The sequence below is a fragment of the Helianthus annuus genome, chromosome 10, assembly GCF_002127325.2.
Source record: "Helianthus annuus cultivar XRQ/B chromosome 10, HanXRQr2.0-SUNRISE, whole genome shotgun sequence".
NCBI lineage: Eukaryota > Viridiplantae > Streptophyta > Magnoliopsida > Asterales > Asteraceae > Helianthus > Helianthus annuus.
The window spans coordinates 38599560-38626724 of NC_035442.2; the positions used below are offsets into that span (position 1 = coordinate 38599560).

The 27165-nt window shown below is 35.8% G+C and overlaps 3 protein-coding genes and 1 non-coding gene across 4 annotated transcripts; 3 read left to right on the forward strand and 1 right to left on the reverse strand.

Annotated features, from left to right (window-relative positions):
• Positions 1–8232: 8232 nt before the first annotated feature.
• Positions 8233–10570, reverse strand: LOC110884530 (heat shock cognate 70 kDa protein). Its single transcript, XM_022132249.2, has 2 exons — positions 10295–10570; positions 8233–10062 (listed from the first exon to the last, which is right to left on the reverse strand). The coding sequence occupies exons 1-2, from the start codon at positions 10509–10511 to the stop codon at positions 8435–8437; spliced, it is 1845 nt and encodes a 614-aa protein (XP_021987941.1). The 5' UTR covers positions 10512–10570; the 3' UTR covers positions 8233–8434.
• Positions 10571–13146: 2576 nt separating this feature from the next.
• Positions 13147–14232, forward strand: LOC110881256. Its single transcript, XM_022129575.2, has 2 exons — positions 13147–13587; positions 13693–14232. Exons 1-2 carry the CDS (start codon positions 13162–13164, stop codon positions 13867–13869), a joined length of 603 nt encoding a protein of 200 aa, XP_021985267.1. The 5' UTR covers positions 13147–13161; the 3' UTR covers positions 13870–14232.
• A 3409-nt stretch (positions 14233–17641) lies between these two features.
• LOC118483656 lies at positions 17642–17748 on the forward strand. The gene has a single exon (XR_004870943.1). It is a non-coding gene; the product is annotated as a small nucleolar RNA R71 (small nucleolar RNA).
• Positions 17749–25651: 7903 nt separating this feature from the next.
• On the forward strand, positions 25652–26328 carry LOC110881084. Its single transcript, XM_022129454.2, has one exon. It carries the CDS (start codon positions 25652–25654, stop codon positions 26117–26119), a length of 468 nt encoding a protein of 155 aa, XP_021985146.1. The 3' UTR covers positions 26120–26328.
• Positions 26329–27165: the final 837 nt, after the last annotated feature.

The window sequence follows — 27165 nt, forward strand, 5'->3', positions numbered from 1 at the left end:
CTAAATAAGTAGAACCTTTATGATAACCTCATGTATCCCCCTAGTTATTTAGATTAACTATATGTAATTCTCTATGTTTGCAATGATATGATGGTTTCTAAGATTGATGGTTATTGATGAATAAAACACACTCATGGTGGTAATGGATGAAAAAGGGAATGAGAAAAATGGCCCCATGCACAAAGAACAAAGCAACCCGACACAAATCTCCATCACAGAAGGCTCAACACGGGCCGTGCCCAACCAACACGGCCCCGTGCTGAGCCACCTGCAGAAAAACGCCCAGTTCAGGTAACTGGACACGGGCCGTGTTCACCAGACACGCCCCCGTGTCTAGGCTTCTGTCTCATTTCTTTAATTTCTGTTACTGGCACCTGACCACGGGGCCGTGCCCGGTCACCACGGGGTCGTGTCCAGACTGCCAGTAACATAAATCTTTGCTTTTTAACACCACACCACACATCCAATCAACCTAAAAATTTATTTTTGGGACACATTGAGGACAATGTGTAATTTAAGTGTGGGGGGGGGGGGGGAAGCTAACACTTTGAAATTTTGCAAGTCCTAACAACAAGCCTTACACAAAACTCTATTGGAACCGCTAAACGCCCCAAATTTTTTCAAAAATCCTTTCATTTTTACTTGTCTGAAGTTTAAGTTGGGAATCACAAGATTAATAAGGTTATATTTTTAAAAAAATTTACAACCGAAAGCGTCATGATAACAAGAACCAACATAAGAAAATTATGAAACGGCATAATAAGTCTAGTTAAAATTTAATTATATATACTTGATCACATTAAAAACCCATTCCCACAAAAGTGAGTTTTGAGCCTTTATTGAGCATACAAATTTACATCTTTAGACTAAATGCTCATTTTTCGTTTCTTGTGTGAATAGCCGCTTGGTTCTTACAACTCTAGAACTTGCCACGACGATTCATTCCCGGTCCTTACCAACTTAAACCCAAGTAAGTAAATGATGGAGGCATTAGGACTAACCATTTTTCTTTCTACACCATTATTTTTCAATTTTTTTACCACCTACCCAAAATCCCCCTAGTTAACCCCTTTGAGCCTAAACCTTTAATTTCATTACCCTAAATCCCTTTTTACCCACCAAAAACCTTTTTATTTTTCACCCCTTATTTTAGTAACAAAGCTCGGTCTTTTGCAAGCTCGTTCTTTTATGTGACTAATATATATATATATATATATATATATATATATATATATATATATGTGATGATGAAGTTAAAAACAAACAAAGCTATACAAACAAAAGCTTGTTTGGAGAAATACTTCAAAATAAAAAGTCACTAAAATTTTTTTTTTTTTTCGAAAACCGACGCTTTTTACGCTTTTCGCCCTTTTACTAACCACTAACCCAACCACCCACCTTTAACCCAAGCCTAACCCTTCACCCAAAAAGTCCTCTTGATATTTATAAAGTTAAAAAGGAGGAGGATTGATTGCTTGGCAAGCCTATGGAAGGCGTGAGTTCCATGCCGCTCTCGAGTGATTCACTAAAAATACACCTACGGCCGAGTGTTGAGTGATTTATCCCGTGAGGTATGTGAACTTGTATATAAATAAAATTTTAAAAAAGGCATGTTATGCCCAAATAAGTAATTTATCCTATGAGACGTTCTCAATAAATCATAACGAATAGGATTGTGAATAAATAAAAATAAAACCTACAAAGATCTTTAGATTCCCGACACTCTATGACAAACCAAAAACATTCTCTTCTACCTATTCCATTTGGGAGTGTAAGCCACATTTAAAGAGTTTTGCTTGAGGACAAGCAAAAGTTCAAGTGTGGGGGTATTTGATGTGTGTAAAATGCAACATATAAATCACATCAATTAAGCCACATTATTTTACTGTCTATATAAAATAAAAGATTTTCACCATTCATATCTCCACGGTCTATATGGAGGTATGTTGGCTACCTGGTCGGGGGTTAAGGGAACGGTTTGGTAAGGGTCTTGCCCTTGTTCAGCGTTTAGAGGTCCTGCTTGGGACCTGGGTCAAATTTAGTAGGATCTCCTTCAATGCCCATAGGTATTGGATGGCGGGGATCCAAACTCTTTGACCCCCTCATAAGTTAACTACTATTAATACTATAACCCGGCTATTTAGGACTGTATCCCTGCTGACTCAGACTACTTAGTCGAGGGTAACGTCACCGCCAAAAGCGGGGCCTACCATAATTTGCATTAATAACTTAATTCATTATCTTCCAATAATCCGACCCTTTAGGATTGTATCCTTGCTGACTCAAACTACTGGGTTGAGGGTAACGTCGCCTTCAAAAGAGGGGCCTACTACAATAACTAAGATAATCTCTTAAACAAGTGCAAAAGTGCGAAAATAATCAAAGGTTATACTAATACACGAGTCGGATCCAAGTGATTCATCTTGTCTATCTGTTTTTATTTTATTTTATTTTTCAGCATTTAGTTAGTTTTTATTTTCTTAGTTTAAAAACATTTTTCTCACTTTTTGATTTGATTAGACGTTGAGGATAAACCGGTATTAAAAGCTCTTGTGTCCTTGGACGACCTCGGTATCTTACCAACACTATACTACGTCCACGATGGGTGCACTTGCCCATATGTGTGTTTAGTGTTAGTGAATATCGTGTTTTATAAATTTAAAACTTGGCTAAAGGTGTAAAAAGGGCTTAATTATATATCTAAATTATATACACACCAACACACATCAGTTTTCGTTTACTAGTAATATGTAATGTGAGACTCTTATTTTGTTTTGTCTAGTACATGATGTTAAAACGGTATGGACTTAACACATTCTGGAAGTCTTAACACACGTTATAAAAGAGGCTTAACACACGTTATATCAGGTATACTATGTTATTAAGTTACTACTGGAGTTTATGCATCCATTCTGGAAGTTTTAACACACGTTATACAATATTAACTTGTATGTTCCATATTAACTTGTACACATATTAACTTGCAAACCACTTTCATATACATGAATACAAGTCGGGTTACAATGGATGCTTACATGTTATCATATGTATACAAGTGGGGTTACAACAAGATTATGATATTAACTAAGCTCACCATTAAACTCATCGCCTCCGTCGACTGTTTTCACCCTTGTCACATGTTAAGCAATTACATGTTCCGAACAGACAAATTGTAACACATGTTAGATCAGTATATACACATCATGGTGTTTTGTAAACCCCTAGCTTATACATGAATATATGTCAGGTTACAAAAAGATTATAACAGAGGCTTAACACATGTTATACATTCCAAAATGTGCAAAACAAACACATGTTATAAACGAACGAAGAGTTCTTTCCCACGTTATATATCATTCTAACAGGGGCTTAACACATGTTATACATGAACACATGTCAGGTTACATCATGGTGTTCTGTTACAGCTTGAACCACCAACACATGTTATAAATGAACGAAGATTTCTTTCCCAAAGGATGTGACTTTCATATACATGAATACAAGTCGGGTTACGGTGTTACAATATTAACTTGTATGTTCCAAGATTATACAAGTTAATAGTGTTTTAGAAACCACTAGCTTATACATGACACAATGTTGGGTTAAACCAAGATTATAACAGAGGCTTAACACATGTTATCCCAGGTATACGGTGTTACAATATTAACTTGTATGTTCCATATTAACTTGTACACGTGTTACGATCAGTATATGCACATCATGGTGTTTTTGCAAACCACTTTTGATATATATGAATACAAGTCGGGTTATAATGGATGCTTACATGTTATCATATGTATACAAGTGGGGTTACAACAAGATTACGATATTAACTAAGCTCACCATTAAACTCATCCCCCCCCCCCCCCGTCGACTGTTTTCACCCTTGTCACATGTTAATCAATTACATGTTCCGAACAGACAAATTGTAACACATGTTAGATCAGTATATACACATCATGGTGTTTTGTAAACCACTAGCTTATACATAAATACATGTCAGGTTACAAAAAGATTATAATAGAGGCTTAACACATGTTATACATTCCAAAATGTGCTAAACATGTTATAAATGAACGAAAACTTGTTACAGCATGAAAACTTCTTTATGGATCTGTTACAGCATGAACCACTAACACATGTTATAAACGAACGAAAACTTCTTTCCCAAAAGATTTGACTTATTCAATATCCCCGCATCCATCCAGCTTGTCAATTGAATATCTTTATGGATCTGTTTTTGTAAATCAACACACGTTATATATTATTCTAACAGGTGCTTAACACATGTTATGGGTCTGTTTCTGTAAATCAAACAACCCAATAGAAAAAACACTTACTGTTCAGATCAAAAGGCTAAACCAGCAACCAAACCAACAAAAAAAACAATTATTGTTAAGATAAAAATCCCCAAACAAGCAACCAAACCAACAAAAAATCCCGTTCAAAAATCTCATCCTAAAGTTTTCGATTTATTTAAAATACATGAACATTAACCATTACTAGATCTTGATTGAAGACAGAGGAGAGGAGAGAGAGAGAGAACATTAACCATTACTAGATCTTGACTCCGACGACGTTTCGAACTCCGACGCCACCAACCACCCACCCTCCACCACCTTCTACAACCATCCACTGTCGCCGCTATCAACTACTAACAACCCAGAATGAACCAGCCACCACCTTCCAACAACCACCATCGTGCCTCACTCATCGTGCATCTACGGCCTCCCCTGCCCCAACCATAACGGTCAACAACACCACCGCCACAGTGTTGTTGCTGCCGTGGATGGCTGGAAACCCACCAGTTTTCTCTCTCTCTCTTTCGATTTCTCTGGACCTCTCTTTCTCTTTCGATTTCTCTGGTACTCTCTCTCACGGCTCTCACTCTCTCTTTAGGTTTGCAGGTTGTAAGTGTTGTGTAGAGAGAAGGGAAAGTTATGGGAAAGAGGGAATTGGGAGAGCTGAGATTGTGATTTTGAATTGGATATGAAGAGAGAGAAAGAGAGGTGCATTAAAGATGATAGGACTAGACAGTGGAAAGAGAAGGAATATACTACCCAAAATGCCCTTTTAGTTGACTAATGTGTATTATTACATTTCTATTAAATCTAATTGTTACCAAAATTATGAGAGCCATTGATCAAGTGTGATGAAACATAATCAATGGATGGTATTGGGTTTGCATAGTTTTTTAAAAAAGATGGGGTTTCTTGTATAGGCAAGCCCTATATATATATATATATATATATATATATATATATATATATAGAGAGAGAGAGAGAGAGAGAAATAAATAAACACATCATCAATCTCTCTCAATTCTCACACCTTTTTCTCTCACTTCCTAACATCTCTTCTTAAGGCCATCTGTAGTCATAAAGTCCCTTGTGGGGCGTTATGCGACACGTGTCATGCCACGTCACACAGGGGCTTTATGGGGCGTTATATCACTAGAGCCCGTAGTCATAAAACCCCTAATCATCATTACCTAATTATTAATTTTCAATTTTATTAATTAATTATTAAAACCCTTAATAATTTTTTATTGGTCAAACAATTAAACCTTTCTCACATCACGCCGCAAAATGGATAGCGCCGCCCCCCATTTTCACCCCCATAGCGCCAAGAGTTTTGGTGTTTGGGGCGTTTTTCCGGCGCCATCTCCGGGCATAGCGCCCCACTACGGATCACCTAACAGACACCACCACCCACCGCCTTCCACCCACCACTACCACCCACTCCACACAATCTGCCACCCTCACCACCCACCCCACACCACCCTCAACCATCATCACCTAACCCATTCATCAACACCTTTGATGCCTTTAAATCTACACCACCGCTGCCTTAAATCCCAACCGTTAACATCTCGACATCCAACATCAATATGAAGAAGATGAATGAGAGGAATAGGATTTCCGTTTCTTGCAGGTCTCCAAGATCTTACAGATATGAGATTGGAGAAGAAGAAAAGTGTGTTGGGAATGCAATGGTGACAACAACAGAGTAGGATGGCGATTGTAACGGTGAGGTTGTCGGAGTAGGTGCAACTTTTGGCGGTGGTTAACGGCGGCAATTTTTTGATTTTGATTTGGGATCGGGTCAAGGGAGAAATGATGGTGGGGTTTTTCTAGGTTTTTTTAGATTATTGATTGAGTTTGAAATGAGATTATTAATTGAATTTGAAATTGCGAAAGATTAGAGGGATAAGTGGGATTTATATTATAGAATTTTGAGATCTAAATCTAACAGAGATGGTGGTGGTCGGGTGGCGGTAGCCGAGTGGTGGTTGTGGAGAGAGCGTTGATTTATGGTGGTGGTAGTGGTGCTATGGCGGTGGTGGGAACATGGAGCTAGAGAGAGATAAGAGAGGGGGGGTTGATTAATTTTTTTATATATGTTTTAAATTTTAAAAAATACTTTTTTGTTTTTTTTATTTAATATATTTTGATAAATGATAAAATTACCTATTTACCCTGATTTAACATTAAAATTTAACTAAGTTAAGGTTAAAGGGTATGACGTTTAAGGGTTTGCAAACGTTAAGTACAAATCTGGTTAATTTTAAAGACAAAGGATATAGTTTATAATTTAGTGTTAACATAAAGGAAGAATTTTGTAATTTACTCAATTGCTTATTCTTTAGTGAATTGTTTTTCTTCACTATTACCTCTAACTTCAAGCTAATTTAATAAAAATATTCATAAAATAAATCTAGGATTCATATATGTACAATTTAGGTCACTTAATTTAAATTTTGTATTAACAAAGTTCACAACATTAAAAAAGTTGAGTGACTTAAAAGAAAAAGAAAAACTTGAGTGACTTTAATAGAACATTTGATTACTACTATTGTGTGATGTTTCCTCTTATTTAAAGGGTTGTGTTAAATATATCCAAAAGTCAACCTTTTAGAAAAGAGAATGGTAGGTAGGAGAGAGAAAAGAGCTGGCAGTAATTACCAAAAATCATTCATTACCTAATATTTCTATTTTATTTTATAATTATTAGTTACAATCATTAGCTTTTAGCTTTTATACTATTTTTTAAGTGAACATAAAGTATTTTTTATACAATCCAACTTTTATGTAATGAGTTTTCTTAATCTTTGTTATAACACACAGACTTGATAAATGTTTTTGAATAAATTATTCAACTTTTAAACCAATCAAGTTGAATAAAAAGTGGTCTGAAATGTGTAAAAATATTAAAAGACAATAGTTTATCATATAAATGTCTTTATTAATTATAAAACATATACGAAGCAACATTAGCATGTATGCGGCTAGATAGGAGACAATATACGGGCGGCGTCTAGAATTATATACCCAATTTTACGTCGTGAAAGTGGTTTTGTCGATTTAGATGATTAATTATTTTAATGTTTGCACGTTTACTTTTTTAGAGACTCGTTATTTATTTATTTATAATGAACTTTTTCACTTTCGTGTTTATTATTAATAGTATAACAAAATATAAAAAAAATAACAAAAGTATTATAAAATAAAATAAAAAACATAATTATTACTTTTAACTTTAAAATAAAATAATGTATTAAAGTATTTAATCATTACCAAGTTTGACTACTTTTAGTATATTAATTCATATGTCGAGTGTATTTATCACACCTCTATTTAAAAGCACCTAAGAATTAAGTATAAATAATTGCCTTTGAAATTTTGGGTTTTACAAAAGTGATGCATATTGTATAAAAGTGTTCATGCACAACGTATAAAACTGATTGATGCATACACTATAAGGGGAGTGGGGTGGTTCCGTGATGGAACATCTTCACGAGTGATGCCATGCAATAATCCACCGCCATCAACCTTTTCCACGCGTGATAGCATGCACAAATTCAAATTCCATGATTTTTTTTTCACGCCGTGATGGTTTTATGTTGTGAGGGTAGTTGTTGGTTGGAGGGAAATTGTTAGGTGTGGTGGTGAGTGATGAGCATTGCCACTAAAAAAAGTTGTGAGTGATGGAAAAATGGTTGATGACATGGCGGAACTTGATTGGGTGTTGTGAGTGATGAGTGAGTGATGAGTGATGACCACCCCCACCCCTAAACTGATGAATATTGCTGATGTGTTATGTACAAAACAAATGCATAGGATTTGGACAGTACCAGTAATCTCAATAATGATATCAAACTTTCATATAACTTGATTTCTTCATCACTTATACTTACAAGAGTAAACACACTTCAAGAGAATGAACAAAACGTTTGAGAAATGGATAAAGAAATTACTTCTATTCACTTTTATACACTGTTACACAATTTATTGATTTACAAGAACGATTCTGTTGGATAACATATCTTAGAAAGGAGCATATCGAATACAAACTACATTGCCATCAATGTAGTGAGTAAGAAACACGTTAGAAATCTCGATGTTCATTCAACCACCATAATTTAAGAACTAGATTAGGGGCTTGCAAAAACAGACTCAAGGAATACCTTTCTTCTCCCAAACTCTTCAACAGGTGCGACTTGGTTTTTCTCCAGCCATTTGGTTGTGTCAGCAATGGCATTCTCCATTTTCTTCAACCTCTTAGGTTGCACAGATTTCTTGATAGTGTACTCTTTGATCCTATTCTTCATGTGATATAAGAAAACCTCTAATGCATTGTATGCATCCATTCTTTTCTTGTATTCTTGATCCTGAAGTCTATACTTTTCTCCGTCTTTTACCATCTTGTCAATCTCTTCCTTGGAGAGTCTCCCATTTTTGTTGCTAATTACAAGTTTATCCTTCTTACCGGTGGACAATATCTCAGCGGTGACAGTAAGGATACCGTTGGCATCTATTTCTAAAGATTCTTTAATTTGTGCAACTCCTTTGGGAGCAGCTGGTATTCCAGATATTTTGAATTCCCCTAACAAATGGTTATCTGTAGATCTGGCTCTTTCTCCTTGATACACCTTGATCTTTACGCAATATTGGTTGTCTTCGTTTGTATAAAATATCTTTTCTGCTTTTGTAGGTATTGTAGTGTTCCGTGGGATGAGAACATTCATTTCGTTTCCTGTTGTCTCCACACCAAGTGACAAAGGAGTGACATCCAACAACAACAAACTTTGAAGGTTATTATCTTTGATGCCACTTAGCTTTGCAGCCAAAACGGCTGCACCATATGCCACAGCCTCATCAGGATTCACGCTCTTGCATAACTCCTTCCCGTCGAAAAGTTCCCGCAACATTTGTTGGACCTTAGGTATCCTAGTGGAGCCACCGACTAGAACAATTTCAGCTACACTTGATTTCTCAATCTTTGCATCGTTTAGACAATTCTCGACAATCTTAATGCATTTATCAAATGAATCCATGTTCATTTCTTCAAATTTAGCTCGGGTGAATTTCATAGAAAAATCAGTACCCTCATGCAAGTAATCCAAATCAATTGATGTTTGAGTAGTGCTTGAGAGAATTCTTTTTGCATTCTCACAAGCAACTCTCAACCTCCCCAATGCTTTTGGGTTCTTTGTCAAGTCCTTTTTCCATTTTCTCTTAAATTCCCGAACACAGTAATCCACCATACAGTTATCAAAATCCTCACCTCCCAAATGCGTGTCACCGCCAACAACTTTCACATCAAAGGTGCCCTCTTTTGTAATGGCCAAGATAGAAACATCTAAAGTGCCACCCCCCAAATCAAAGACGAGCACATTCATCTTCTGAGAAATATTAGGCTTATTGGCTAGACCATAAGCAATTGCAGCTGCTGTAGGCTCGTTGATAATATGTAAGACGTTTAATCCTGCAATGGTTCCGGCGTCTTTTGTTGCTTGACGTTGTGAATCGTCAAAATAAGCTGGGACGGTTATCACTGCATCTTTCACAACTTTTCCAAGGTACGCCTCAGCAGTCTCCTTCATCTTTCCAAGAATCATTGATGAGACTTCTTCGGCTAAAAATTTCTTCTTTTGACCTTTGTAGGATACAACAATCTTTGGTTTGTCGCCAGACCCGTTTTTGACCTTAAAAGGCCACAACTTCATGTCATCTTGAACTTTTGGGTCACTGAATCTTCTTCCAATCAACCTCTTAGCATCTAATGAGTCAAGTCAAAATAAAAGTATATCAGTAAACAGTTTTATTATAAGAAACTACACACCTTCAAAATCTTACTTGCACGTTAAAAGGCCAAATAATATGCAAATAAACATCTAGCTCAACTGATTGTTAAACTAGTACTTATGGATCTACTACTTGTTTCTATTTTCGATTCATAGAAATAAAACAAAACGTATGCGATATAAACTAGAAAAAATGAACAGGCTGACCAAATATGGTGTTGGCAGGGTTCATAGCCACTTGGTTCTTGGCACCCTCACCGATGAGGCGTTCTACATCAGTAAAAGCAACAGTAGAAGGTGTAGTTCTGTTGCCTTGTTCGTTGGGTATGATTTCAACTCGACCATGCTTCCAGACAGCTACACATGAGTACGTTGTTCCGAGGTCGATGCCAATAGCAGGTGCTTCTGTTCTTCTTGACTCCATTACATTCAATTGTCAACTTAATCCAATGAGCGTTTTGCATAATTTTATGGTTTAAATTGAGTTGTCACTTTCGATTTGATAAATTAAAAATAATGTTTTATTGTAGATAAGAATGAAAATTCCAAATCAGACAGAAAGTCAACTGATTCCTTGATGGAAAATTGAGGATTATATATGTTGTACTTACGATGAAACTTCATGGATATGATGTTGCAATGGGACGTGTGATGACCAACTACAAATAAATGCAATATAATATATTGTATCAATTCTTGGGGTATTTCCTATACCATTTACAGTTGATGTTTTCTTTTTGGGAAAATATTAAGAAACTTCATATGTTGTCGATTTAAGTTTGATGCTTATCGAGTTATCGATAATACAAAAATAGAACAAATGTTTGCCGACTCATAAATCAGTGTTTTCACACATAGCCTTAATTTTCGACCGGATTTCAAATCTTTTTTAAAAGGCAAAATTTTTAATCCTGTCGTGTTAAAATAAATAAAAAATATATTAATAAATAAATTAATTAATTAAAATAAATCAAAAACAAAATAAAAACGTTAACTCATATAGAACTTGAATACAATTCATCTAAATCTATGTGTTCTTAAAGTTTTTGTGTTTGCCAAATAGACCGTGTTTTTAATATGATAGGTATGTATTCTATAGTTATATTTTTACAAAGAGTAAATTACGTTTTTGGCCCCTGTGGTTATATCAGTTTTACTATATTGGCCCAAAATAAGATTTTTTAACATGCTTGCCCCCATGGTCCTTATAACTAACATTTTTGGCCCCTAAAGCTAACCAAACCCTAACTAAGGTTAATTTAATTGTCACATGTTCTGCACATGATGTCTAAATTAGTAATTTTACCTCTCCTCCTTTATAGTCCCCATACTGACATGTAATAAAAACAAATCAAATCTCATTATATCACCCAAACCCTTGAATTCGTATCACCTTCTCCAAGATACCCCCAAACCTCCATTGAAATTCCAGTGATCAAGCAGCTGAATAAGAACGACGATCAACCAGTACGACAATGGTTTTAACCCTCTGGTGGGTTCGTGAGAAAAAGGAGCAGTTTGATCCTTACGAAGTGTATGGTAAGTGTTTCTAACCTAAAAAAATCATTGCTTTAAGATTATCCCAGTAATGTTCTTAAAATCTTATACTTTATCACTGATCCTTTAATGGTAATTTCTTTATTACAGGGGATTCTCCTAATATATTCACTATAAGAATCAACCATGGTGGTGTCTTTGTGAATTCCCCTGTTAAAAGGTATGTTGATGGAACGATTGACCATGTTGATATGGTGGATTCTGATGCATTTTCTGTGATTGAGCTAAATCACATGATTACTGAACTAGGTTATCCGAAGGAACAAATTATGTTTTATCATTTCTTAGTTCCAGAAACACAAATTAGTGATGGTTTAAGACCATTAGGTAATGATCAAGATGTGCTTTTGCTTATTGAGCATGTTGCTAAGTTTAAAGTTATAGATGTGTTTACTGAACAATGGTCGTCTAGGTTAGGTGTTGAGTACCATTTTACATCTCCAGTTAAGTCATCTAGTGTGGTTATTGAGGAGTTAGAAAATGAGGATCCACAACCATCTATGTCTAAGCCATCACACCGTAGAAGAAGACCACTATGCCTAGAGTATTTTCCACAGTTTGAGACTCCAACTGTTAATGCTGATGATACCAGTAGGCATGAAGAAACCAGTAGGCATGATGAAAGCAGTATGCATGATGAACCAAATAGGAATGATGAAACCTGTAGGACTGATGATCATTCATCAGCCTACGTTGATACCAATAGGATGGATGATCATGCAACTGCTGAGGAAGTTGAAGATGATAGGATAGAGGATGTTGATAACATTGTTGTGGAAATACCAGTTAACATGGATTCATTCAATTACAATGTTGGTAAAGACCAGTTTGTAGATGAGGATTTTGATGTTGATTTTGATTTAGATGATTTTGAAAGTGGTAGTGAAGATGAGGGTGGGGATGCTCTTAATCTAGCTATTAAGCAGAATAGAAAAAGAAAGAAAGAAACCAAAGGCAAGTGTCTTGAAGAACAACCTTTCTTTGTTGGTCAAACTTTTTCAAACAAAGAGGACATCAAGAATATGGTAAAGTTGCATGCTCTGAGAAGTAAAAGACAACTGGTTATCAGGAGGAATGAAAGTTACAGGTTTAGGGTGGTGTGTTTAGGTGTAAATCCAGTGTTTGTTTGTGGAGGGTCAAAAGGGAAGAAAGTGAATTTTGGAAGGGCAAAGAAAAAACAGAAAAAAGGTAAGGAATCTTCAGCTGCAAAAGAAGACAAGAGTTCACATGTTGGTGGGTCCACTTCTACCAATAAAAGGGAAAAACCTACCTGTCCTTGGGCACTACATATATCAAGGAAAAAAAATGAGCAAACATGGTTGGTAAAGACTTATCACCATGAACATAAATGTCTTCAAACCAGGAAGGTGAGGCTGTACACTGTAACCTCTATTGCCAAAGAGATTCTACCAACAATTGAGTCAAACCCTAGTATACCATTAAAGTCACTACAAGATCAGATAGAAAAGAAGAACCAGGTGCAGGTGTCTTTCCAGAAAATATTCAGGGCAAAGGTTATGGCTTTTGAAAAACTACAAGGTGACTACACTGCTCAGTACTTGCTTCTAAGAGATTATGCTCAAGAGTTGCTCAGAACAAACCCTGGTTCAACAGTGAAGCTTGAGGTTGAAAGTGAGCCCAACTCAAATAGTGAAACAAGGCAATTTAAAAGGATCTACATATGCTTTGGAGGAGTGAAACAAGGATTTAAACAAGGTGGTAGGGAGATCTTGGGTTTGGATGGCTGCTTTATGAAGGGACCTTATCCAGGGCAGATCCTAACAGCTGTTGGTGTGGATGCAAATAATGGAATCTATCCTGTAGCATATGCAGTAGTTGAATCAGAAAACACAAATTCATGGCTTTGGTTCCTTGAATATTTGGGTGATGATCTTGATATTCATGCTAATTCCAACTTCACCTTTATTAGTGATAGACAGAAGGTACTTATAACTGTTCTTATGTCTGTTTATAATTACTCTTTGTTTAATGAGTAAATTGTTATCTAACTGCTCTTATGTGTGATTATAACTTGCAAATGTTTTTAGGGTCTGATACCTGCAATCAATAGGCTGTTTCCTGTAGCAGAGCATAGGTACTGTCTTCGTCATATTCATGAAAACATGAAGTCCCAATGGAGAGGGGACCTTTACAAAGACATGTTATGGAAGTGTGCAAGTGCTACAAGTATGAAGTCAGTGGTGAGGGTCATAATCAGTGTGTAGTGGACATGAACACAAAGTCATGCACTTGCAGGAAGTGGGAACTTACAGGCATGCCATGCAAGCATGCAGTGGCTGTAAATTGGGATATGGTTAGGTATGGTATGGAAGTTGATGTTCCGGAAGCATGGGTGGATGAGGTTTATTGGTTAGATAACTGGAAAAAGGTCTACCAGTTTACCATTGATCCAATCAATGGTAGGGAAATGTGGGAACCAACAAACTGCCCTACTACATTATTACCACCAAAACACCATAACCAAGTGGGCAGACCTAAAAAGGCTAGGAAGAAGAGTGCTGAGGAAATTTATGAGAAGAAACAGAAGACTGCTGAGGTGATTTCACAGAGCATTGAAAAACAGGGGAAGCTTACAAGGAAAGGTGGGTCTGTCACTTGTAAGGTTTGCAAACAGAAGGGGCACAACATGAGAGGATGCAAGGAGAAGGGAGGTCTGAAGTTTGCTGGGTTTGAAGATTCTGCATCACAAGTTTAAGTTTTAGGTTACTTTTGTTTGGGTCTGTCATTTTGTTGATTTCCACTTTGGATGTTTTAGATGCTTTAAATACTGGCACTTATGGATGTTATTACCTTTTGGATGTTTTAACTATGGTTGTTTGGTTTATTAAATATGGTTGGTGGTTGGTATTTAATTCAACAGCTGCAAGTTGTTTAATTGCAGCTGCAATATTTTTTTGGTCAAATGATCTATAACTGCAGCTGCAACTTGTTTAAGTGCAGGTGAATAAATTTGGTCATTTTCGTCCAATTGGTTTTGTAACTGCAGCTGCAAGTTGTTTAAGTGCAAATCATATACATAGTATCCTGCACTGCAGCTGCAAGTTGGTCATTTTGGTCCATTATATCGCATCTGATACACTAAAACAACAATAAATTGCATCTGAAATAGCCAAACAACATTAACATTGCATTCCAACACATTACATAAGTACATTACACATCCAAAATACTAAAATACAAGATTCTAATTAATGGGTCAAAACATATATAACAAACAGCATCCAACTCATCATAAGTACTACTTTCAATCTCTTATTTTCAGCAATGGTCTTTCTTGCATCTTCGTTAATCCGTATCATCCTCGCTAGTTCTGCTGATACTTCTGAACAGTTTGGACATGTGGGGGGAGGGGGGTCAGCCCAAGCAACAAAACCACAGCCTCGACTACCCTGAAATACCCAGTATAACCATCTTCTTAACAACATGGAGATCTGGTAGGATGGAAAGGATAAAAAAAGGAAAAATTACCCTAATCGGGCAGCAGTGGAATCGTCTTCCTGGATTCGCTTGAGTATTGGAGGTTCGAAGGACTGAAGGTAACCCACATCTGCATATCACCATCTTTGTCACCTCTGAAATTAGGGTTTTGATTGAAGGATCGATGAAGAAGATGATTGAATGAAGAAGATGAAGTGAAACAAATAGGGGTTTAGGGTTTTATTTTATAGAGCCATAATAGGGAGGTAAAATTACTAATTTAGACATCATGTGCAGAACATGTGACAATTAAATTAACCTTAGTTAGGGTTTGGTTAGCTTTAGGGGCCAAAAATGTTAGTTATAAGGACCATGGGGGCAAGCATGTTAAAAAATCTTATTTTGGGCCAATATAGTAAAACTGATATAACCACAGGGGCCAAAAACGTAATTTACTCTTTTACAAATTTAATAATAAATAAGTTTACTTTAAAATGATAGGTACAATGATAATATATTTAAATATTTAGTTGGTATACCAACTGATTAAAGTCCTATGCTTTAACTTGGGATTGTTTTAGGTGGTTTGGCCGAAGAAGAAGAAAGAGTGAAACTAGCTGATTTGGGAGAATGAGAATGAATTTAGGTAGGCTGTTACTTCATCTAGAGAACTTCAATTGATATTAACTGCAAAACTGTAGGTCCTTGCTAGCGATGGCAAAGAAAACCCGAACCCAAGGGTATGGGCTTGGTATTGGATTAATTTTCCTGAGGGTATGGTCTTGGTATTGGATTAATTTTAAAATTTTTGTTGGTATGAGATTAGGCGATACCCGACCTTTTACCTGAAACTACATACCCATTTATCCGAACTGTATACCCGAAAGTGTTTTGTTTATTTTTTAATTTTCCCTTAACCCTTATCTATTAGTGTCTTACTTTAGTAGGTTCATTATGTGAATAAAAAAAATATATGGAACATGTATTTGATAATATTATTTATATTTTGTGTATTGTAAAGTATATAAATAAAAATATATAAAATTATAATTACATTATTGCGCCGGGTATACCCGATAGTTGCTGATATGCCTGATACCTTACAAATACCCGACGGCTATTGCGCCGGGTATGAGACACAATTTTACAATCGGTTATCGGTATGGGATTACTAATACCCAACCCATTGACATCCCTATTCCCTACAATGTTTCAGGAATAAACCCAAGTTCGTTAGTTCAGGTGAAGGAAAAAACAAAAGTCCGCTCAGGTGGGAAAAACTTAAGTCCTCTAGCTAGTTCATGTGGAGGATTAATGAAGTCCGCTACTCAGGGTGGAGGACTTTAAAGTCCTCTACTTCATGTAGAGGAACTGAAATTCAAGTGAATTGAGATGTAACGTGATGTTACATCACAACGTCAAAAACGAGCTTTGATCACACAAAAAACTGTGGTCATAGACCTTTGGCTACATTTATTTTTTGAGGTCAAGTGTCACCAAAGGTCAAGTAATCGTATATGATACATCCACATTACACTTTTAGTGGTCGTAACACATTTAAACTATGGCTAAAGGGTACCAATTTTTTTATTGGTATCAAACATTATGTCCACTAAGAGTGTCTTATGTCTTTAACTGTGAAAATATTTTTGTTAAGAGCTAGGTTATTAATTCTGGAAATCTCTAATATGAAAATCCCAGTCAAATATTGTGAAAGCCAGCTGTTTGATTCTAAAATTGTCAAATATTCTGTCAAATGAATTTTGTGAAAGCCATGTGTTTGATTCTACAATTGTCAAATATTCTCTCAAATGTTTTGAATTGTTAAATGTTCAGATAGTGAGCCAGGTTTAGACTACGGAAGCTCAAAGCAAAAGGGAGCTGAAGAGAGAGCTTGATGAAAGGGGGAGCTGATGAATCATGTGCAAAGAGGAGTATGTGGTGCTGAATTTGTCAAAGCTTATTAAAGACTCAGAAAGTTGATAAAGGCTAGCCACGAGATTGACTGCAGCAATATCCAAGGGGGAGTCTGTGAGTGCATATGTCTATTGCTTACGTCAATTACGTATCGTAGCTAAGCAAATGAAACAAGACAAGGTTCTAAAGTGTAAAACATATATATTCAACTCAATTTGCACGGATGCGTCTGTGTTGATTCTCACGGACCAAGGCTGCGCAAGATTAGGGTTTTGGATGTTTCACACGGATCTGCGCATGCAGATCCGCACAAGGCTTGTCCGCCGCACCTAGTGGATCCACACCAATCATGTCCATCCTTAGTTATTTATATGAGGATCTACTAGCTCTATATATAGGAGTGTCTTGTTCATTTGTAATTAGAACTTTGAGTGACAGAGAGGGGAAACTCTGTTCGTTTGTTTTCGTGGTATTGTATTACTTATCAACCAATAGAAAACAGTTTATAATTACTTGTTCTTGTTCAATCCACTCTCGTACTTGGATTCTGCACAAGATACGAGATCTAAGCAATCAATGGAGCATTCAAGTGCATCGGAATTGATCCTAACATGCACTTTCAACACTTGTTGCCAACGTTCAAGCCCATGATGTGGGCATTTCCTTTATAACTCCTTGAACTTCTCCCACGTCTCGTACAAAGATTCCCCATTGTCTTGAGAGTAAGAATTAATCTTGGTCATGAGTTTGGTTGTTTTAGCAGGAGGGAAGTATTTGTAGAGAAATTTTTGGGCAAGTTCATCCCAAGTGTGCACGGACCCACTTGGGAGGGTGTTTAGCCAAGTTTTTGCTCGATCTTTGAGGGAAAAGGGGCACATACGGAGCCGGATAGCATCGTTGCAGGCTCCGTTGATCCAAAAGGTGTCACATATTTCTAAAAAGTTGGTAATATGTAAATCGGGATCTTTATCGGGTAGGCTGTGAAAGGTGGCGGAATTTTGGAACATTTGGATTAGGTGCAATCGAAGCTCAAAGTTGTTGGCATCGACATTAGGAGAGTTAATAACGGCTCCAAGATTACCGACCGTAGGCCGTAGGTAATCCATGAGAGTGCGTTAATCCGCTATAGGGAGGTTTTGGGTTGAGGCTTTTTGTCGGTTTTTAGCTTGAAGTCTTTTTCTTAAAAAGCGCTTAGGTTCGTCGAGTAGCACTTTTATGTCTTTGTCGGAGGTTGAAGTCATGCACCAGGTCATATTTCCTATGACTTATACAGAGTTGCATGACTTTCTACGAACAAAAACACAAGAAATGGCTGATCAGAAGGGTAGAAAGGCCCCGTGTCTATGTAGGCACGACCCTGTGCTGTCTAGAAAAAGTTTATGTTTTCAGGTTCCCAAATACTAGAGGTTTGACACGGCCCTGTGCTCCTGTAACACGGCTCCGTATGGTTATTCCAGTAACAAGAAAACAACTCTTCCTAGTTACTCTAGGTTTGACACCGCACCATGTTGATCAAACACGGCCCCGTGTTATTCCTGCAGAAAGTAGAAAAATAGGAGAAAAAGAGGAAAAACCACTACTACAAAAGTAAGCATTACACGGTGTTTAATATTTGTTTTAGACGGGGTTTATGTAATAACCCTGTCTTAAAATCAATAACTATACAAAATATTAAAAAAAAAATTCAAAACAACCCCGTCTTATACTCAAACCGCGTCTTATACAAATTTAAGAACATTTAGACGGGGTTATCACCAAACCACGTCTTATATGTCAATAAAAAAACCCTTGGCGGGCTTTGTTCCCCCACCTGACCTCTCTTTTCCCAATCAAAATTATAACATTCTTCCTAAACCTAATTTATCTCTCATTCTCTTCACACACACAGAGATTCTAGAGAATCTTCTACAGCTCAACTCATATGTATGTAACTGAACTTCAATGTATAGCGGTGCAACTGACGGTGAAGGCCACAATGCATCGTTGGTGGCGTCTCAGGGGACTCCATGACGTCTTCTATACTGTTGGTCCGTAACCTTTGCCTACATCAGATCTGGTGCCAGTCTCGTCTCTCAAGCTGTTATGGGTATCGTTAATCGTTCCCCCCCCTAAATCTTGGTCATTTATTTAGTATGCATTCCAGATCTAGTATGCATTTTGTAAGTTATGTTGTGCAGTTTGTAGTTAGTTGGTAATAATATAAATTGATGAATGTATTGGGTCTAGGGTTGTTATTCAGTGTATTAGTGATAAGTTTGTATGATTAATGTGAATTGTAGTGATACTTAGGTGTGAGATTGGAGAATATGTTATTGTTAGTAGAACTTGAGGACATTGTTACCTGGAGTGTAGCATGCCTGGTGTTGGTTAGATTAACTTCACATTATGAATTCAGGTAGTAAAACAATGCTAATCTATAAAACAATGCTAATTTATAATCTCAGGTAGTAATTTTCATTGATAATCATCAACTTTACCCAGTTTTGGACGTTTCTTGAAACTACGATGCGTGTAGGTGATTCCTCTTATACCTTTGATTTAGAACCGGATCACACATTACGAATCTTGTTTGGTATTTGCGATTTTGTGGCTGCACTGACCAATATAAGTTTAATTTTTGGCTAGATTTAGTCATGCACTCTACATGTTTGATGAAATGTCTCAGTGGGATCTTTTTTTATATTGTTTCATGGTCATTTCCCATTTACCATAAATTGCTCATAATGAAAATGTAAGAGCTACTTTATTTAGAACAAAGCTACAAATATTTTATTATGTTTTGATATTAGTATGATAATTCCCTATTCTATGTTCAATTTAACAAACTAGTGTTTGTTGTTTATTTGATGCTCTAACTAAGAAATATTTAATCATACATGTTTACGTTTGACATATTATAATGTATATGTTTGATAATTGTTATGATAGAGACCATTTAAGCGAGTTAGACTCCAAGAAATATTAGAGAGAGGAGATATGCTTTAAATTTTATTTTTTTATAGTCAGAAGGGCATTGGTTTAAATATTGATTCTTATTTATGATGAAAATATTATGATGATATATAATAAATGCACACATGTGAGTACAGTGGAATTGATAAAATGGCCTCTAATACCAGCTTGTTTTCAAAAGCATCAAATTCTAAAGATCAACTGGTTCATGGTAGCTGTTAGGATCAAATAATTATGATGCCTGATTACCTGAACCTAATGTGAGCTTACCTTATTTATGATTAATCCATCAGTTGTGTTATATAATTGCTTAATTGGTCATCTGGCTTTGTGATAGGACATGTAAAGGAAACCTCCAACACAGAAGAAGCTAGAAGCCAAGGATCCTCCTAACTTCTCTATTGTATAAAGATCGCTGAACAAAAAATTATGAAATCAACCAAATTTCTTCCAACAGAACATTTGTACCGTATACTTTGTTGTTATTTCAACCCAAACCTAATTAGAAATAAAAACTTTTTCTGTACAGGGGCAATTTTTATTTTAAAGGTTTTAAGACTCTGGGTGGCTTGTGACAAATTGCATATTTAAATCACATTTTCTCGACATGTGCTCTTAATTCAATCTCAGGTATGAGTTTTCATCATTAATTTAATGTCCACAATCTTCTTATATTCTATGAGTAAAGTTATTACTGAACTTTAGGTTACGGTAGTCTCAAGAGAGACCTTTTGTTTATTTTTACCTTTCTAGATTGCAGAATATGTGTGGGCAAACTCAATATAGGATAAATGTTATGTTTCAAGTTAGAATTACATAGTGCTTATGGAAACATCAAAGCGAGATTTGAAGTTGAAAAAACATGGTTGCTTGAAATACGAAAAGAAATTGAATAGGACTCTTAAAGAAAAAATGCTGAGCTAGAAGCTATGCGGAAAAGGTTTGACAGTTAACAAGAAAACATTGAAGCTATGATGCGAATTATACATGACTTTGTTGAAGATGTTAAAAGCCAAACTTTTTTTCTATTTGCTTTTAGTTACCGTTGATGTTTGTTGTAACTTTTTATATTTACTTTCTTTAGATGTGGCACGACACAGGAGAGGCTACGGATAATGATATAGAGATTTTGTTGAAGACGTTGATACCGAATTTTTTTCAAGAGTTAAGTATTCCGTTAGTTTAGCTTTATTTGTAGATTTTAGAATTGTACGTAGCTTATGTATGAAATTTAATGTCGTTTGTTATACATTTAGCAATAAATTGTAATTTGACAGGTTTATTTCCGAATTGAATGTCTGTTGAGTTGATTGAAAAGGTTCGAAATGGTGTATATATTGGCTTGATTCAGATAGGATTGGAGTAGACACAAAACTGCAAAAAAAAAAAAAAAAAAAAAAAAAAACCTTCTAGCTTGCCTTTTAAGACGGTGTTAATCGTATTAATTTTAATAATTTTTTGAATATAAATTGGGTAAATTTTGGATCAAAAGACGGGGTTCATTTATTTAAAGACGGGGTTTAGTTTGAACACGAACGGTGTTTTCAACACCGTCTAAAACCCATATCACCCCGTCTAAAGCTCTGTTTTGTAGTAGTGAACCTAAAATCGAATATTAGAAAAGCATAAAAATGATTAGGCCGCCGATTTTAAACTTTCTTAAAATCCTTGTGTCCCCGGAAACAACACCAAAAACTTGACGTGATGTTGGGGTGCATATGCTTTTTATTATATTTTTAAGTACTTTTCACTCTTTTATCAAGTTTTAAATTCATAAAACACAACATAACACTATCACTCTCTACAACACGCTAGGGCAAGTTCACCCATCGTTGGCGTAGTATAGTGATGGTAAGATACCAAGGTCATCCAAGGACACCGAAATAGCATCGACGTCTAATCTAATCAAATTTTGAGCAAAGATTTTTAATAAGTAAAACAAAAAAAACTAAATAAATAAAGAAACAAATAGACAAGCAAGTATCACTTGGTTTCAACTCATCCTTTATGTATCCTTTGATGATTTCAACACTTTGGGTTTTTTAAGAGATTATCTTAGTTATAGTGGCATCTCCCTCTTTTGGAGGCAACGCTACCCTCAGCCATATTGGTCTGAGTCAGCAGGGATACAGTCCCGCAAGGCCGGAATATTGAAAGATAATTAAGTAAGTTATTAATGCAAAATTTGGCATGTCCCTCTTTCGGAGGAAACACTACCCTCGGCCATATTGGTCTGAGTCAGCAGGGATAAAGTCCCGCAAGGCCGGTTTAAAGTTTGAATATTAGTTTATTTATAAGGGACTCAATCCATTCTTACTCCCCCCGATTTGATGCTATCTGCCTCAAAGGAAGTCCTAATAAGCTTGAATCAAGTCCTCGCAGGATCTATACACTGAACGAGGCAAGAACTTTACCCATACCACCCTTCTACCCCCCTTCCAGGCAGTTAACGCGCTTTATATAGACGGTAAAGACACGAATGAGTGAATCAACAAAAAGGTGAAGAGATGATAGAATAAAGTTCGCTTTCAATATAAACCAGTTATTAAAATCATTAATGCATACCCAATTAAAAAGTTTACCAAAGCTTGGAAATCAAAAGTAATATATAAATGATTTATCTTCACCAAGTGATGTAAGAGATTAACCAAGCATGGCCTTTGTTTGACAAAAACTCTTACGATCAATCTTGGATCCCGAGACTACTATACACACTCTAAAGATGGATGATGGATGAATGTGGTGGATGATGGTGTTATGGTGGTGGAGTGGTGGCAGGTGTGAGAGAAATGGTTTGCCAAGGGATGAGTTACATTTGAACCAAGCACCTCTATTTATAGCTGAAAACAGAAGGTTTACACGGCCTCGTGCCTGTTAGGCACGACACCGTGCCCTTCTCCTTCTCTGTCTTCATTTAATGCGCTTGTCAATCTAGATGCTCACATGGCCCATGTGTCAACGACACAGCCCCGTGGCCATTGTACTTGCTGTATGATCCAAGATTTGCGAATCTGAGAGTTGACCACAGCCCGTTTCCATGAGACACAGCCCCGTGTCCCTTGTCTGCTTCTCTTTGTCTTCTTCTTCAAGGAATCTTGGGTGGGGCACGACCCCGTTCTTAGCTTCTGATTTGTTGTCCTGGGGGATGGTATGTTGTATCAACTTCCCTTCTTTTGTATTTATGCTAGTTTTTCCGTGAATTTGTTCTTTTTGTACGTTTAATCTCTTTTAATTCTGAAAATCAAAAGTATACAAAAAGCGCACTTTTCCCAACATTAGTTCTAAAAAGGGTTGTTTTATACCTTATTTGATATAATTTATATATTGCATTTGGTTCATATCACAATCACCATCATTATCATTTATATAATATAGATCAAAATATATATATATAAACATTATAATATATTAGTTGTTAATTGTTGATGGACCGATTTACCCTTATTAACTAATAAGGTTTCTCCTTGGTTCTATATAAGGAGATTACTAGAGAGAGTTTTAGGTTAGACAATAATCATAAAATCACACATATTCGACCTCCTCTCTCTCTCCATTACTACGAGTTCTTCAACCCTAAAGAACTCGGTACTACCATCATTGACACACATCCTAAAGGGGAACCAGATCAAGCTGACAATCATGTCTACATCTATGTCTGCATCAATCATGGGTTTATCTGCTGGTATGCATGCTGTAACAAGTTTTATTTACATGTTTTCCATTCTGTTTAAACAGAACTGATCAACATGTGGTATTAGAGTGTATGTTGCTGATATCAGTTCTGTTGGTTTTCCCTTAATCTGGAATTAAAACTGTAAAACTAATGTTTTGATGAAAACCGAATTCTAAACTTATGATTCACAGTTTTCTGCCATAAAATCTGGAAAAGAATGATTGTTAATCAGATTAAACTTTATTAAAATTCCGAATTATTATTAAAATTCAAAATCTACACACAAAATTAGTATCAGGTTTCGATTCCAGATGAAAACTCATAAAATTCTTCATTGATGTTCTTCGTGCTCATCATAGAAACTCGAAGAATTCTTAATATTTAGGATGAATCGATTAAAAAGATTATGTTTTTCCTATTTTTGATAATATTCTATCCATAATCTTTCGAAATAAATGATATTGTATATTCGTTAAAAGATTTCGAAATAAAGGATAATATTATCAAAGTATAATTTTAGGAAACTGAATAATCTATAAGAATTTCGAAATCATCCACATTTTATCACAAAAAAATAAGAGATAATGAATAATTTTCTAAGACTTTATTCACAAGTTTTTGAGATATTACAATATAACTCGAAATCTCATGAGGGACTAGAATTCACAAGGAGTTGAAATCTCATAATATTTCGAGAATTTCATAAACAGACCCGAATTCATAATAGTAGTCGAAATCTCGTAATATTTCAAGGATTTATTAATTAACTCGAAATCATCAAGTCAACTCGAAATCTCATTATTTTCGAGATATCACAATTTAACTCGAAATCTCAAGAGATCTCAAAATCTCATATGGAACTCGAAATCCATGGGGAACTCGAAATCTCATAACTACTCGAAATCTAAAATGAACTTGAGATTCCATAACAAAGTCAAAATCTCATAAAACTCGAAAACTTGAGTTTTTGAGAATTCACATGATCTCGAGATTTCACAAGGAACTTGAAAAACTTGCTATTTCTGGAAAACTTACTGATTCTCGAAATACTTAATCAGAATAAAATATTGTTACAAAACCAAATAGCTTAACTTGAATGAGTTTCTGATGTATCACTTCTGCCCAAAGGTGATTTGATACATCTATCTTATTGTTCAAGCATAAAGAGAAGCTATTTTAATTATGCCATAGAAACATGAATGTCTCACTTCTGCCCAAACACTACAAAAAAAAGTCCATTTAGTGGCACACACTTCTAATGGCATTTAGCTTTTGTGCCACTAATTTAGGTTTTAGTGGCACTTTACGTATGCCACATTTGCTTAACACACATTTTTAGTAGCATTTAGTTCTTATGCCACTAATTTAGAGTTTTAGTGGCACTTTCTACATGCCATTAAAGTTTAAGATAATTTTTGTGGCACTTTTCATATGCCACAAAAATTTTTGATAACTTTTATTGGTACTTTACATATGCCACTATTTTCTAAGTGCTCAAAATTCTACAATCTTCTCTTTTCCCTCATTGAAACACTTTAATAAAACTAGAATTGATTTTCCCCGCGTTGCAGGGTCGGGATTTTATAGTGATTTGAGCGTACTGAATTTCTATGACCATATATTATCATCAATTGTAGCTCACAATCAATGACCTAATCAAACATCATTGTTCATAATCGACGAGTGATGTGCCTAAAGGACCATCAATGAGCCTCACTGAATTTAAATGACGATAATTTTAGTTTTAAAATAAAAATATATATCCCGTTTAATTGATTTATAAAATCTTCTTTTTTTTCATATATTATTTTGGTTTCCCTCTAAATATGATTTAACCTTTAAATTTTTATGCAATACTCTAAATAAATAACACAATAAAGAATTTATATATTTAAAATTTGAAATTAATACAATAAAGAATGTATATATTTAAAATTTAAAATTAAGATTAATATTTAGATAAATGGAAATATGGAATGTATAAAATAATTGATTTAAATTTCTTAAATTTAATTTTTTAATGGGTTATGATTCTTAAAAGGAATTGGGCTCTCATCTTTGTAACATCTTCTTCAAACCCTATCAAACCACCATCATCTTCACTCTCATCTACATCGTTAACCACCGCTCACTCCGTTCTCACCCACCACGGCTTCCCAATCGGTCTTCTCCCCACCGGTGTCTTCTCATACAACCTCAACACCACCACCGGCGAGTTCTCCGTCGACCTAGGAACCCCCTGCCGTCTCATCCTCCCCCCTGACAACTATCTCGCCACCTATTCGAAGAAAGTCACCGGCAAGATCGTTGAGAATCGGATTGCTGAACTTAAGGGGATTAGGGTTAGGGCTTTTTCCCAATGGTGGGGGATTACTGGAATTAAAATTAACGGTGATGATCTTGTGTTTGAAGTTGGGATGGTGACTGCTAAGTATCTGGTTAAGAATTTTGATGAGAGTCCTCAGTGTGAGGGTAAAAAGCACTCGTCTTCTTGAAAGCTATATGTGTGTTTAATTTATATGATGTTGATAATTTTAATTTGATATGAGTTTGTGTAAAGATAGTGTCTTTTTGGAAGGTGTAGATGTGTTGAGTGACTTGAATTTGTTTGATATGATGCAGATTATAGTTTATGTTAATGTTTTTCAGTGTGTGCTTGTTGATGATTTGAATTTGGTGTTAATAAAGTAACACACTCACACCTCAAAATCTTATTTTTCACACCCTTTATACGGGTCGTATAGGGTTACACGCCCGTATAGAATAATCTAACATGACAAATATTGGATCCTATAATGCTATACGGCTCGTACAAATGGAGAAAATATTATGTCGTATAACATTATATACGGGTCGTATAACATTATATCGAATTAAAAATCATAATTTCGTATTTGATTCGAATTTGATTGTTGTACTCAAATACGAATCAAATTGAATTCAAATTTTAAAAGTTGAATTCGAACCTTGTTAATCGAATCGAATTCTGAGAACCCCTAGTTTGGATAGATGTTATTTAAAAACCGTATGATAATCAGGTTATTAATTACACTCTAAGGATAAAGTTGTAATTATGTATGCACCAAGATTGATCCCTTGGGAAATAAGCAATCTAACATTACCGAAGTCATAAGGCTATGCAGCACGGGATTCGTCCCCGCCGCGTCCAGCTTCGTCGCCGCCCCCTCTCCATTTCATGCCCTCCGTCGTCGTTCCTCCATCGTCGCTAATGTCAGGGTCTCGACGTTTAGGACGGTCCTCCCCCTCTCTCACACACCTATACATACAACTTAGGGTTCAGTAAAACTGTAAATAATGATTTTCCTTTGTTTTATAAATTAAAAGTAATATCTGATGTTTCTAGGGTTTTGGGAACTGCAGATCTACCTTTTAGATCTAATGTTTCAATCCAAATCGGTTCACTGTGGAATGATTTTGTTTAGTTCTGCCACTTCTGTGAGATTCTGCTTCACTGTAAAAGAAAGAAATTTGAATCTGGTTCAAATTTCTAAAGTGAGATTTTCTATTAGGTATGCTATAT

What these genes read in the sequence shown, in the direction of transcription:
- LOC110884530 (XM_022132249.2), bottom strand. Translation starts at nt 10,511, where the DNA reads ATGGAGTCAAGAAGAACAGAAGCACCTGCTATTGGCATCGACCTCGGA. An exon ending in CCCTGCCAACACCATATTTG is followed by an intron (nt 10,063 to 10,294) that starts GTCAGCCTGTTC and finishes TTGACTCATTAG; the next exon opens with ATGCTAAGAGGTTGATTGGA.
- LOC110881084 (XM_022129454.2), top strand. Translation starts at nt 25,652, where the DNA reads ATGATTCTTAAAAGGAATTGGGCTCTCATCTTTGTAACATCTTCTTCA.
- LOC110881256 (XM_022129575.2), top strand. Translation starts at nt 13,162, where the DNA reads ATGGCTTTTGAAAAACTACAAGGTGACTACACTGCTCAGTACTTGCTT. An exon ending in TTATTAGTGATAGACAGAAG is followed by an intron (nt 13,588 to 13,692) that starts GTACTTATAACT and finishes AAATGTTTTTAG; the next exon opens with GGTCTGATACCTGCAATCAA.